Source organism: Chrysoperla carnea, chromosome 5 (genome assembly GCF_905475395.1).
Source record: "Chrysoperla carnea chromosome 5, inChrCarn1.1, whole genome shotgun sequence".
Lineage (NCBI taxonomy): Eukaryota > Metazoa > Arthropoda > Insecta > Neuroptera > Chrysopidae > Chrysoperla > Chrysoperla carnea.
In genome coordinates, this window is record NC_058341.1 from 5,865,537 (window position 1) to 5,877,605 (window position 12,069).

The 12,069-nt window shown below is 30.3% G+C and overlaps 1 protein-coding gene across 7 annotated transcripts; it reads right to left on the reverse strand.

Moving 5' to 3' along the window:
• Positions 1–1,149: 1,149 nt before the first annotated feature.
• On the reverse strand, positions 1,150–11,616 carry LOC123301709 (phosphatidylinositol 3-kinase catalytic subunit type 3). 7 transcript variants are annotated; one of them, XM_044884579.1, is made up of 8 exons: positions 11,279–11,398; positions 11,006–11,203; positions 10,779–10,935; positions 10,563–10,712; positions 9,325–9,543; positions 4,153–4,604; positions 2,839–3,972; positions 1,150–2,318 (listed from the first exon to the last, which is right to left on the reverse strand). In XM_044884579.1, the coding sequence occupies exons 1-8, from the start codon at positions 11,347–11,349 to the stop codon at positions 2,087–2,089; spliced, it is 2,613 nt and encodes an 870-aa protein (XP_044740514.1). In that variant the 5' UTR covers positions 11,350–11,398; the 3' UTR covers positions 1,150–2,086. The 7 variants fall into 7 exon arrangements, with proteins under 7 accessions (XP_044740514.1, XP_044740515.1, XP_044740511.1 ...); XM_044884580.1 differs by having other exon boundaries at positions 2,839–3,936; positions 4,120–4,604; XM_044884576.1 differs by having other exon boundaries at positions 2,839–3,938; positions 4,095–4,604.
• Between the last annotated feature and the right edge of the window lie 453 nt (positions 11,617–12,069).

The following is a 12,069-nucleotide window of genomic DNA, read 5'->3' on the forward strand; positions in this document are numbered from 1 at the left end:
AGGAAAAATGGGATAGATAAAAATCAAACAAAATTTAAAATATACAACGATTATTATTTATTTAAATTTATTTTTATTAATTCCTAAAATATAAAAAAGTGGTGGAAATTTGAAAAAAAAATGAAAAAAAATCAGAATTTGCTTAAAAGAAAAATTCATTTATTTAAAAGTATGATATTATTTCCACCAGGATACGAATCAGCGTACCTTGGTTTCAATTGCAACTGCTATATCCACACATCTACCTGGTCTATATATAAACACATAATTAATTTAATACTTACCTTTAATACTTACCGTTAAGCAAAACAAGCTTAATATGTTAACCATAGCACAAAGATGTATTTTGTTTTTTAAATTTTTATTTTTTTGTCTGAAATGATTTCTAAAATTTATACTTTATTTTTTTATTATTATAATTAACTTAATACTTACCTTTATGAATAATTAATTAGTTAATAATTTTTTTCTGAAAGGAAAATTGGTATAGAAAAAAATAAAACAAAATTTAAAATATATAACGTTTTTATTTATTTATATTAATTATTATTAGTTAAGCAAAACAAGTTTAATATGTTTACCATAGCACAAAGATGTATTTTTTTTTTAAATTTTTATTTTTTTGTCTGAAATGATTTCTAAAATTTATACTTTATTTTTTTATATTTTCCTTGCCACAAATTATCAAATAAATAAAACACATACAATTATAGAAACAGTATTTATTGATTCCCGTTAACTAATCGATAATTAAATATAAAATTAACTAAAAATGAACATCTTTTATTAAGTAAAAAAAACGAGGAAATTAATGTTAGTTTAGCAGGATTATCATAGATGGCACCATCGTCGAAATTAATGTTAGTTCAGCAGGATTAGCATAGATGGCACCATCGCCGAAATTAATGGTTAGTTCAACAGGCTTGTCTTAGATGGCATTACCGTCGAAGTTAATAGTTAGTTCAACAGGTTTGCCATAGATAGCAACACCGTCAGATTAATAGTTCAATATGTTTAACATAGATGGCACATAGATGTATTTTGTTTTTTAAATTTTTATTTTTTTGTCTGAAATGATTTCTAAAATTTATACTTTATTTTTTTATGTTTTCCTTTCCACAAATTATCAAATAAATAAAACTCATACAATTTTAGAAACAGTATTTATTGATTCCCGTAAAATAATCGATAATTAAATATAAAATTAACTAAAAATAAACATCTTTTATTTTAATAATTACAAGATCACAATAGTCTTATTCACCGATTCGCTCTTTGTTTCGGGCAAAAAATTTCATATATTTCATCTTTGTCAAACAATGTTAATAAATTTGATATTTCTTTACTTGAATAGTTTTTTGATATACGACCCGAAACAAAACAGAATCATTATTTAAAATGAAAAGGTCTATACAAAAAAAAACAAACAAACAAACAAAAAGAATCGTATTATTTACAGTCAAAATCGGTTATAGCGACATCGCTTATAATTACGAAGCGGTTTTTAAGACGATCTAACAAGATCTCGACTGAATGGTTATACAAATATACGCCGAAAATATAAAAACGCAATATTTTTTATTTCGTTAAAAATACACAATATTTCCAGGCTGTAATATTCTTATCCCTTGACACTTTTGGGTTCTACCAGAGCTCATTTTAAGGGCAAAGAAGTGAACTTTAAGTTGCGCTATTTAAGACTCGAAGTGCGTCCTTGACATGTCAAATTTCCAATCGAGGATACCAGACCACCCTGATGTTTAAGAGATTGAAGCTCCTTTCACCTAAGCGTGTCATTCTTATGACAAGATACTTCGTAATTTAATAAATCAAGGAATGGTTACTAATCAAGGAATTATTATTTTACTAGGGAGTTCATTTGGTATTTTTCTCTCATTAAAATTACCCTTCTTCGAGGATAAATGAAAATTGGATCGTAAAAGAGAAGTTGGAACACTAGCGAGTCGTATTGAGGCAAAGAAGTTGATTTTTAGTGAAAGACTCACCAAATTGGCGATTAATCACATTTCTCACAGAAGATAGTTGTTAAATGTCGTTATAAATGATTTTGATTGTAGGTATTTATTTATTTTCGCCAATATTGTGCAAATTTATGTATATGTTCAACAAGTACAGCCATTACAGCCGTTACAGACATATCTAATAAACTTTGTAAATATAAAATAGCTTCTTCATCACCTAAATCTAAACGTAGCTTATCTTGAACTTTTCGTACAGCTTTATCAGGTTCTAATGCAATATCTGGTACACTGGCATCAACCATTAATGAGAATAAATTTAACATTAAATTTGAATGTCTGAAAAGATAATTTATTCATTATAATTGGTATTCAGAAGAAAATTGTGAGGACTATTCTTTCTGTAAATTAAGCATCCGTTATACAGGGTGCTTAATTTAATCGATCCATTATCCATTTTAATCGATTGGCCCAAATATTTTCAAAAATACTTACACTACAAAAAAATGTTTCGTACAAAAATTATTCATATTCTAGTGTCAGATTTGATCTGCGCCTTTTGGATCCTTTAATAGTTAACTAAATAGTTAACAACTTCTAATTTAAAATGTTATTCTATCCCCTACCGTTAAGGATCTGAGTTAACTATTAAAGGATCCAAAAAACGCAGATCAAATCTGACGCTGGAATATGATGTCCCACTTTAATCTGAATAAATTTTGTACGTAACATTTTCCGGAACTGAGTTCCGGAACAGATTTATTTTCACAAGGCGTACCTATTTTCCTTATGAATAATCCGTCTGTGTGTTCGGCCATGATCTTAACTACAACAAACATAAAACAAAGACAATATTTACCTTCGTAAATGTAAGAATGCCGTATAACATTGTTTCCTAAATTCTTGATAATGTTCTGATTGTGGCCCACCCATCGCTTCAACCATTTCCTTGCTAAGCTTCATCGGTGGTGGCAAAGGTTTTGGATCACGTCCCAAAATATAACCAAAATCAATATGAAATAATTTCCCATTTTTCGTTAGCAATAAATTATCTAAATGTCGATCGCCAACACCTAATAAATACGTGATCACACAATATCCAGCCACGGAGCGTACATACGTGTCCATAACTTCCGGTGCGATACCATATGGACCCGTTTCTGAAGGATGATGTTTTCGAAAGAAATTCTGTATTGAACCTTCAGTATTTAATACTTCCGCCACTGTTTTTGATTCAATATATTGAAGGAAACCATGTTTTGTAGATGTTGCGAGTACTCGATAGGGTGTCAGCTTCAAATCGAGATTTTCCATTCGTAATAACTTATCCATCAACGTAATCATTTGTAAGATTAATTGATCCTGTCTCAAGTCATCGCCATGTTTAAATATGGCAACATATTCCTTGTTATCCGTCGTTAAGAACGTTAATCTCGATGGCATTAACGCCGATTTGAATAAACTTGCTTTTTCTGGAATAATTCCTTTAATATGTACATCAGGATCCAGTGGGAATGGAATTGGATCAAAATTAACAAAATTATATTTAAATGTTTCCGTATCGGCTAATAACTGTTGTAATCTCTCACATTTTTTCTTACGATCACCACGTTCTCTTGAAACCGTTTTAACCAATTTAACTAAATTATGTATAAAGTTTTGCTGTTTCGTTAAAATCGTTCGACGATGTTGCCAATCGGGGTTACCTTTCATTAATGTTTGTGAAAATGTTCGCATGACTGTTAAATACATTTCCTTCACTTTACTATCTTGTTTTGCCACGTGCGTGGTCGGTTCTTGATCTTCGCACTCAATTAATAAATACCAATAAAAGTAATTAGCTAACGTTGAATTTTTACATGCGCGTTGTATTAAAAATGCGGCTAAATCACACGCAGTATTTGGATCATCGATATCATTATCATTTTCCGTATTTGTGTCACCGAGTAAAGTATCCGTGTTACCAGAATCATGATCGATTAAATTAATTTGTGGATTTTCTAGTAAATTCTTTTCGCTTGGCACTTCTATTACACTGTTAATCATCGAATTCGCTAATTGATCAGCGGTTACGTTATTATTGTAGCTATTCGATTTAATTAGAGCTGGATCGATGAGTGGATCAAATTTTTTATCGTATTCGTCGTTCGTAGGTTTAATTCGAAGAAATCCTTCGTTAATTATATCAAAGTTTTCATACTTTAAAGCTTGAACTAATTGTAATAAATATAACATTAAATCTTCGTCTGGTGCTTGTTTAAGCCGTGAAACGGCATATCTTCGTACGACAGGATGCGTGAAATTCGGACTTAATAATTCTAAAGCATCTTCTACATCCATTGGTGCCCATTGTTGGAGCATAGCCAAAGCTTGACGTACTTCACCGGATACCTTCCAATTGACACATTTTAAGAATTTTGTTAAGGCTTTCTTTTGATTCGATAAATAGAAACGGAATTTCCATACTAAATCTTGTTCTTCGTTTGACAGTTGTACAGTGGCTGGATATGCTACGATTGCGTTAAGCATGTCACGTACATCGGCGTTAGGTTTAGTATCTTTGTCGTTGCCACCACTTCGAAGTGATCGAGCCAATTTATGGTGTTTGCTTTCAACCAAATTTTCCTGACAACCACATATTAATATTAAATTTGTAAAATTTTTTAGGCAACGAGGCACTTTGTCTTTTTTCAATGTTCACATAATAATTAACTAGAGCGGATTCATGGAATTTAAAAAAAAAAAGTACATCAAAATTTATTTAGGTCGTAGTGTTTAAACCTAGAAAAAAGACAACGATATTTCTTTTTCGACCTGCTTAATTACGACCAATTATACAGTGTGATCATTTCAAAAGTTTCCACCCTTAATAACTCGTGTTAACGTGTTATGAGTTTGACCACTATGGTGTGTGTCTGTCTGTCTGTGGCATCGTAGCGCCTAATCAGATGAAAGGATTTTGTTTTATTTGAAAGGTAATTTAACAGAGAGTGTTCTTAGCTATGTTTCAAGTGCGAGCTTAAAATTCCGTACCTGGAATAACTAAAAAATAGGCCATGATCCTCAAAATCGTTTAAGTTTGAAGAAGGCTCTACGGAAAAAGTTAATTTAATGGAAATTGTTCTTAGATATGTTTCAAGTGCGAGTTAGATGATTAAGTATGTTGTCAAAAATTGTCATACGAGCGCGGCAAGTTATTCGACTGCAAATGTCACTGCTTGACATAAACCTTTTCAAAAGGGAGAGTTTTCGAAGGAAAACCTTATAATACAAAAGTTTTTCATATGTAGCCACCTTAAGTAAACACCCTGTATAATATGCATAGTTTTGATACGGAATACTAAAAATAACTTTTTCAAACTAATAAAATCGATAAATACCAACACGATTCGTCATAATTATACAAAGGAAAGAAAAAAAATTTTAGGTAAATAGAAAAAAAAAAGAAACCTTGTAGAAATCACCTTGTAATACTTTGTATAAAATCGATCGAACTTAGGCCAGGTCGATATACTTTAAAACCGCACAACCGCATTTATTTATATCAAGTTCACGAGCACTCAAATTTTCGTTTCAGGAGTTTTTTTTTTCTATTTCTATAAAACCTCAAAGTTCTATCTTTTCATAGTTCATCATAAACTCGCACTTGAAACATATCTAAGAACACTCTCCATTAAATTACCATTTACCTTAAAGCCTTTTCCAAGCTGAGCCATATTTGAAGATCATCGCAAATTTTTTAGTTTTTTCGAGTACAGAACTCTAAACTAGCACTTGAAGCATAGCTAAGAACACTCCCCATTGAATAACCTTTCAAACGAAATCAAAAAAATCAAAATCAGACAGACAAACATAGCGGTCAAACTTATAGCACCATTTTTTTTTTTTAGTTTGGAGGTTGAAAAATGGACCGTCACACGAGGGAAACCCCTTAAATACGAAAGTCATTTTGTTCAACATTCAATAGAACGTTGACCGGGACTTAAGAAATTTCAATTTCCTTAGTGCCCGATTATCGATCACTCCATTTTACTGAATGTCGAATAAAATGATTTTTTAAAATTTGTTATTCATTAATCCTGTTAGAATAACAATAAAATGAATTCCTTTTAATTCAAAGCTTGTTGGAATAATCCAATTTTTTTTTAGGTCTCGTTAAAGAGTATTCCTCGCTACTAATGAATTTTCTAATGAAATAAGTAAAAAATTTGCTCACGAAAATTTAAATTGCACAAAAATTAAGAAAATTTTTCAATTAATTTCAATTTTACATAAAATAACTTTTGTAACTCGTTTGATTCCGAACAAGATTTTAAATAAAGCTAATTTTAAAAAATTAATAATTTAAAAATCGTTCTTATAGCGAGGATGGCACCGATATTTAAATAAACGAACGAAACAACCTTCCAAAATCCAATCAATAGAACACTTTAAACCGAACTAAAAACTTTTGATTCAAGTTTATAACAGATGAAAAAAAAACAACATTTGATGTACTTTTTTTTTTTAGTGAATTCCTAATGAATTAATAAATAATTAAAATTGTTTAATTAAATATTTGCTTACACTTAAACGTAAACGTAAATAAACTATCAAATAACTAAATAAAAAAAAAAAACAAGTGTTATGAACTTATTTACAAAGACCACTAATTATATTAAGTATGCTCTAGTTAGTTAAAATGGCAAATAAGTTTGGGGCCAGTTAGGGTACTTGATAGTTATATCAAAACGGCTGAAAATTCGAAAGATATTTATCGAGTTTGTACCTGACAACTTTCTCCTCTAAGAAAATTTTTATAGCCCGGGACTTCTCTTTCAGGAGGCCTGGAAAATATTCAATTATCTTCATATTTGAATATCGTTCTCATTGAATTTTAAAAAATTTTCAAGTTCCCTTAAAGAGTTTTCTTCGGGTAAAAAACTTTGCGTTAAGAGAAAATTTACTAGACACGACCATCTTTCAAATTTTCAGTCGTTCTGAAATAACCGTCAATATTACGTCTGGCCCTACACCTAAAATAAATACTGTAGCAAAATAAATATATAAAATAATCCAGTGCATTAAGGTGTAGAAAGAAATACTGGAGAAGCCGATTTTTATTTATTAGCTTAAATATGACGTTATCATGCTCTCTTGAAAACGCAACACTTTCCCAAAAAGTTATAGAGAAACATAGAAATTGATTTCACAAAGTTATTTGTTGAAATCGAATACGAAAATGTTTTCAATAAAAGTTGATTTAATTTGTCAATATCTGTTATAGTCCGCGGGACAGCACCTTTTTTGTTAAATTATTAATAAATACTTAAAACCTCGTTTGGTTTGCTTTTAACGAGTCTACCAAACTTATTAAAAAGTTTGATAAACTCGTCAAAAGCAAGCCACTCACGAAGTTTTAAGTATTTATTTATCATTTAACAAAAAGGGTACTGTCCCGCGGACTTGTTCATATTTCCGACTCACACACTTTCGATTGGCTGGCACCACAACCTTTTTTGAGGGCTGGATTCGCGCCTGTAAGTTATGGAACACTCATAACCGCCTAATAATTTGAATTCTACATTAAAAATTATTTTTATTTTGTGTATTCTTTTTGTGTAATTTTTTCTGTAGAAAATCACTCGATCGATCTAAATGCACTGGATTATTTAGTAAAATAAATATAATAAAATATATAATACACACAAATAATGCATATATAATGTTAGATAATATATTTTTATTAATTGCTTGACACCACATTTTTTTTTTTAAATAAATAAATTAAAAGTTAAGGGGTATTCGATTACCGATTCACTGATGTACACCACTCTTTTATTAATTCTTACAAGTATATCATTTATTATCTTATTCATTTAAATTTTAATTTACATTTAATAATTATTATTATTAATTATCATTATAATATTAATAATTTAGTAAATTTTATATATTTAATATGTGTTAGCAATAATTCAGATGAAAATATACAGAGTGGTGAAAAAGTGACCATATACATTATCATTGAAATTCTAGCAGGTTCACTTTCACGCAGCTCGGAATAATAATAATACAAAAGAGGGGTACCACAAATCGGTCTATGCAAAGAGGTCTTCTTTATCCTCGTTGAGAACAATCTCTCATCCAAAGACAAGACAACTCCGAGTAAGAGATGTTATTCTAAGCAGATGAACCTAGAGGTTCTGTCAAGGTCAGATGTCACACAGAAAACCCCAAAGCTTCTCCGTAGGGATACCCATATTACGTCATGAAATTGGATGCCCGGCTTTTTTGGTGGCTTTTTATTAGCAAAATCAACATTTTGAAGTATTTTCAAAAATAGTGGAATACCCTATTCTAAAAACCCTATAGCTAAAATTATTGTGTTGGAGAAATAAAGAGTACAATTAACTGATTCAATAGAATTCAAAAGTGTTTTCATTAAAAACAATTTATTATTGAATGCAATATATGATAAATTTTGTTATTTTAACAGCATATTAATAAAATAACAAATTCTATGGAAAATATAAATATTATTACAAATTATTTAAACAAAAAGAAAAAAGAAAATGTGTCGTCAATCATTTATTGAAATATTTAATTTTAATTTTATATACAGTGTGCCCCCGTATAGAGGTAACAATACTTGTAAATTTCCTTATTTTGCATTTTAAGAAAAAAAGACATTCTTTATAAGAAGTTTTGATTATTATGAAAAGTATGTAGGAATATTTAATTTAAAACTTCTAAATAATGTACAGGGTTTATTTTTGGTAATCTACCCTTCTTTTTTATAAATTGGCGAAATGTTACTAAGAAAAGTTACTCGCAATTAACAATTATGACTCTATACAAAATATCTAGAAGATCCGTGTACTTTAATTATAGCATCATTTTTTATTTGAACAAAAGATCTAATTATAAAAAAACGTAAGAAAGAAAATAATAATAAATCAATTAACATGTACTATCCGAGAGTGCAATTTTTTGTGGACTAGTTTAGCAAATTAAAAAGAAAATTTATTTTCTCGGATAAACATTCATTTAGAATGAAATTGTCAAAGTTGGAAAGATCTTCTTGAAATTTTGTATAGAATCATAATTGTTAATTTCGAGTAACTTTTCTTAGTAACCTTTCGCCAACTTATAAAGATAAAGGATAGTTTACCAAAAATAAAAATAGTGATTCCAAATTTTTGACATTATTAAGAAGTTTTAAATATACCTTCATTCTTTTCAGAATAAGCAAAACTTCTTATAAAGAATAAATTTTTTTCTTAAAATGCAAAATAAGAAAATGTACAAGTATAGTTACCTCTATCCGGGGACACACTGTATAATAGAAAATATGAATATTTACCTGTAATATTTCTGGATCTGGTACTGTAACCATATCAGCTTGTGAACGAAATTGATAAATTTCATCGCCATCTGGTTCATAATAGACAACATAATGTGGAACATTTTCAACAAAAACACGTGGAAATTCTACCATTAAATATAAATAGTCTGAATTACGTTTTTCTTTTTCGTTAATCATTTCGATTTCACGAAATGTTAAACGATCTAACCAATCAATCTATAAACAAATTAATATTCTTAATTAATTATTCCCAGGCATTTTGAGAACAGTGTTGTTAGATAGACTACGTCCGTCTCGCGACAGTATGAATTAAACTGCCTTTTTGAGACTGCTGCTGAATTCGACCTAAGTAATCACTAAAATAACAAATTATGTAACCACGCGGCTACTGACAGAGTTATCTGCACGATCAAAATAATGACTATAATATAACATACATAAAGCTAAAATACATGTCATGGTTAGGTTAGGTTTAGAGTGGCTGTCCTGGGGTGGGACACACTTAGACCATAGGGTCCGTTGTGATACCGTAAATGAGTTGGCCCATCCCCGGCCGCTACTCCATGAACAATTTGGAGCTGTTTAAGAACAGCAGGAGGCTTTGACGTCGACTGACTTTAGGTCGAAGAGGTCGTCAACGAGAGGCTGGTTCAAGTAAGTCCATCTCCTCATGACAAGAGCTGGACAGTGACAGAGAAGATGAGACATTGTCTCCTCCTCGTCATCACTGTGACAGCTCCTGCAGTAGTCGTGATACACTGCCAGGCCTAAGCGTTCAGCATGCTTGCCGTCCAGCCAGTGTCCTGTGATAGCCGCAACAACTTTGCGAACAGAGGCCCTTGGAAGTGATATGAGAACTTCGGAACGCCTGCGATTGTACTCAGACCAATACATGTAATAATATGCCTAATTCATACTGTCGTGAGAAGTTCTAGATAGACTCATCCACTTTCCCCCAAACCGCCTGAATGGCCACTTAAAATCCCCTTGATTGAAACAAAATTCTCAGTATCAGACGTCTGATAACTTTTTGAACAAACTGTCAGAAACACCAAACAATTTTCCAAACAATTTTTTGTCTGTTGATGTTAATATTATTTGAAGGAAGTTTGTAAATCCCCTAAAAAAGATTCTCTTGATTTTCCACCAATCCGTCAAAAATCCACAAAATTTAGATGAAAATCCCCCCCCCCAACCTGACAACACTGTTTGAGAAAAAAAAACCCCATACTTACTTTATTTATGTGACCATTACGATGTTTTTTCGTTAATTTCGATAATCGTTGCATTTGTTCTTTACCATTATCCTTTGTTTTGCCTGGTGTTTTAGTTGGATTTGATCCATCAGCCTTCTGGCCGGGCCAAACTCGTAAATCCAACATTCCCTGGAAGAAGAAAAACAAAAACTCGTTAATAACAAATAATCGATTCTACAAAAATATTTTACTTACTTGGCGAAATACACCGTGTTTTCCAAACAATGAGATTGTTGTACCACCAACGGGTTGAACTTTATTTGGACCCACACAATCGTAAATCGTTAATGTTAATTGAGCAGTTCTTGGAATATCACAGAATTGTACGGGTAAAATTACCCACTCGTTCCAACTATAAAAAAAATTGAAAAATAATTTAGATTTATATAGATTGTTTTTATTTTCTAGCAAGTTTTACTCACTTCCAACGGGAAGTAAATGATTTATAAGATGTGGAAATGGGTAAACCTAAAGGACGATTATCAGCATATATCTGACAAACGACCATTAAATCAGCACACTTATCAGTACCTTCTTGGTATAGACCAGAAAACTTTAAAATTGGATCTGCTAACAGTTTATCGTATTCAGGTTTTTGACGTTTTCCTTCTAACGTTCCACTAAAAAAATCAAAATAAAAACATAACCAATTTGCATTGAAAAAAAAATTATTTCTAATTTTCTAAGAAACATACATTTTTATTTGTATTCTATGTTCTAAAGACGAACTATAAACGTAACAGAAAGTGTCCTCCAATTCGTCCATTTTTTTTTAAATTTATATAAAATTTAACTTCAAAATAAAATTTTGACATTTAGAAAAAATGTCAAAAACATGACATATACACTCGTACACTTCCGTTTCATATAATACAAGTAAACGCGGGAATTTTAAAAATGTCTTTTTTTATAATAAACGTACCTTAGAATAAAACGTATTGTCAAATATCAGCTTTTATTAATAACCACCTGGTAAAAAGGGCACAATATGTAAATAAATGTAAAGGAGAATTTTTATCACAATAATTCTTTTTCAAAAAAGTGTTCATTTTTTTCTTTTATCGCTACTTTTTAAAACACAAAGTTACTTTTTGTTCGAGTTATTTAATCAAAAACTGTTTAGAAATTGTAATCACTGATGAAAAAGTACCGCATTTTAAGAAAATGAAATAAAATTGTATGTCCAATTTAACCACTGTTAAATAACTGAAGTTTTCTTCGAAATTCCAGTTTCTTTTCAATTCAAAAATTGATTTTAATTTTATATTATTACTCAAACGCTTTTAAAAATTGTTTTAAAAAGAACTAAGAGTAAAGTTAACTGAAGAGCCTTCTTTAAAGTAGTAGTCTCTTTTATACTCAAATATCGATAATTTTTTTAATTAGTTTGACCTCTTATCTGACACGAATTTGTGGAGTGATAACAAATTTAATTTTTTTTACTGATCTTATGATGCAATTTTTTATAATCACATGCGCTTACGTT

What these genes read in the sequence shown, in the direction of transcription:
- LOC123301709 (XM_044884573.1), bottom strand. Translation starts at nt 11,349, where the DNA reads ATGGACGAATTGGAGGACACTTTCTGTTACGTTTATAGTTCGTCTTTA. An exon ending in CATAGAATACAAATAAAAAT is followed by an intron (nt 11,204 to 11,278) that starts GTATGTTTCTTA and finishes TGATTTTTTTAG; the next exon opens with TGGAACGTTAGAAGGAAAAC. An exon ending in AACACGGTGTATTTCGCCAA is followed by an intron (nt 10,713 to 10,778) that starts GTAAGTAAAATA and finishes TTCTTCTTCCAG; the next exon opens with GGAATGTTGGATTTACGAGT.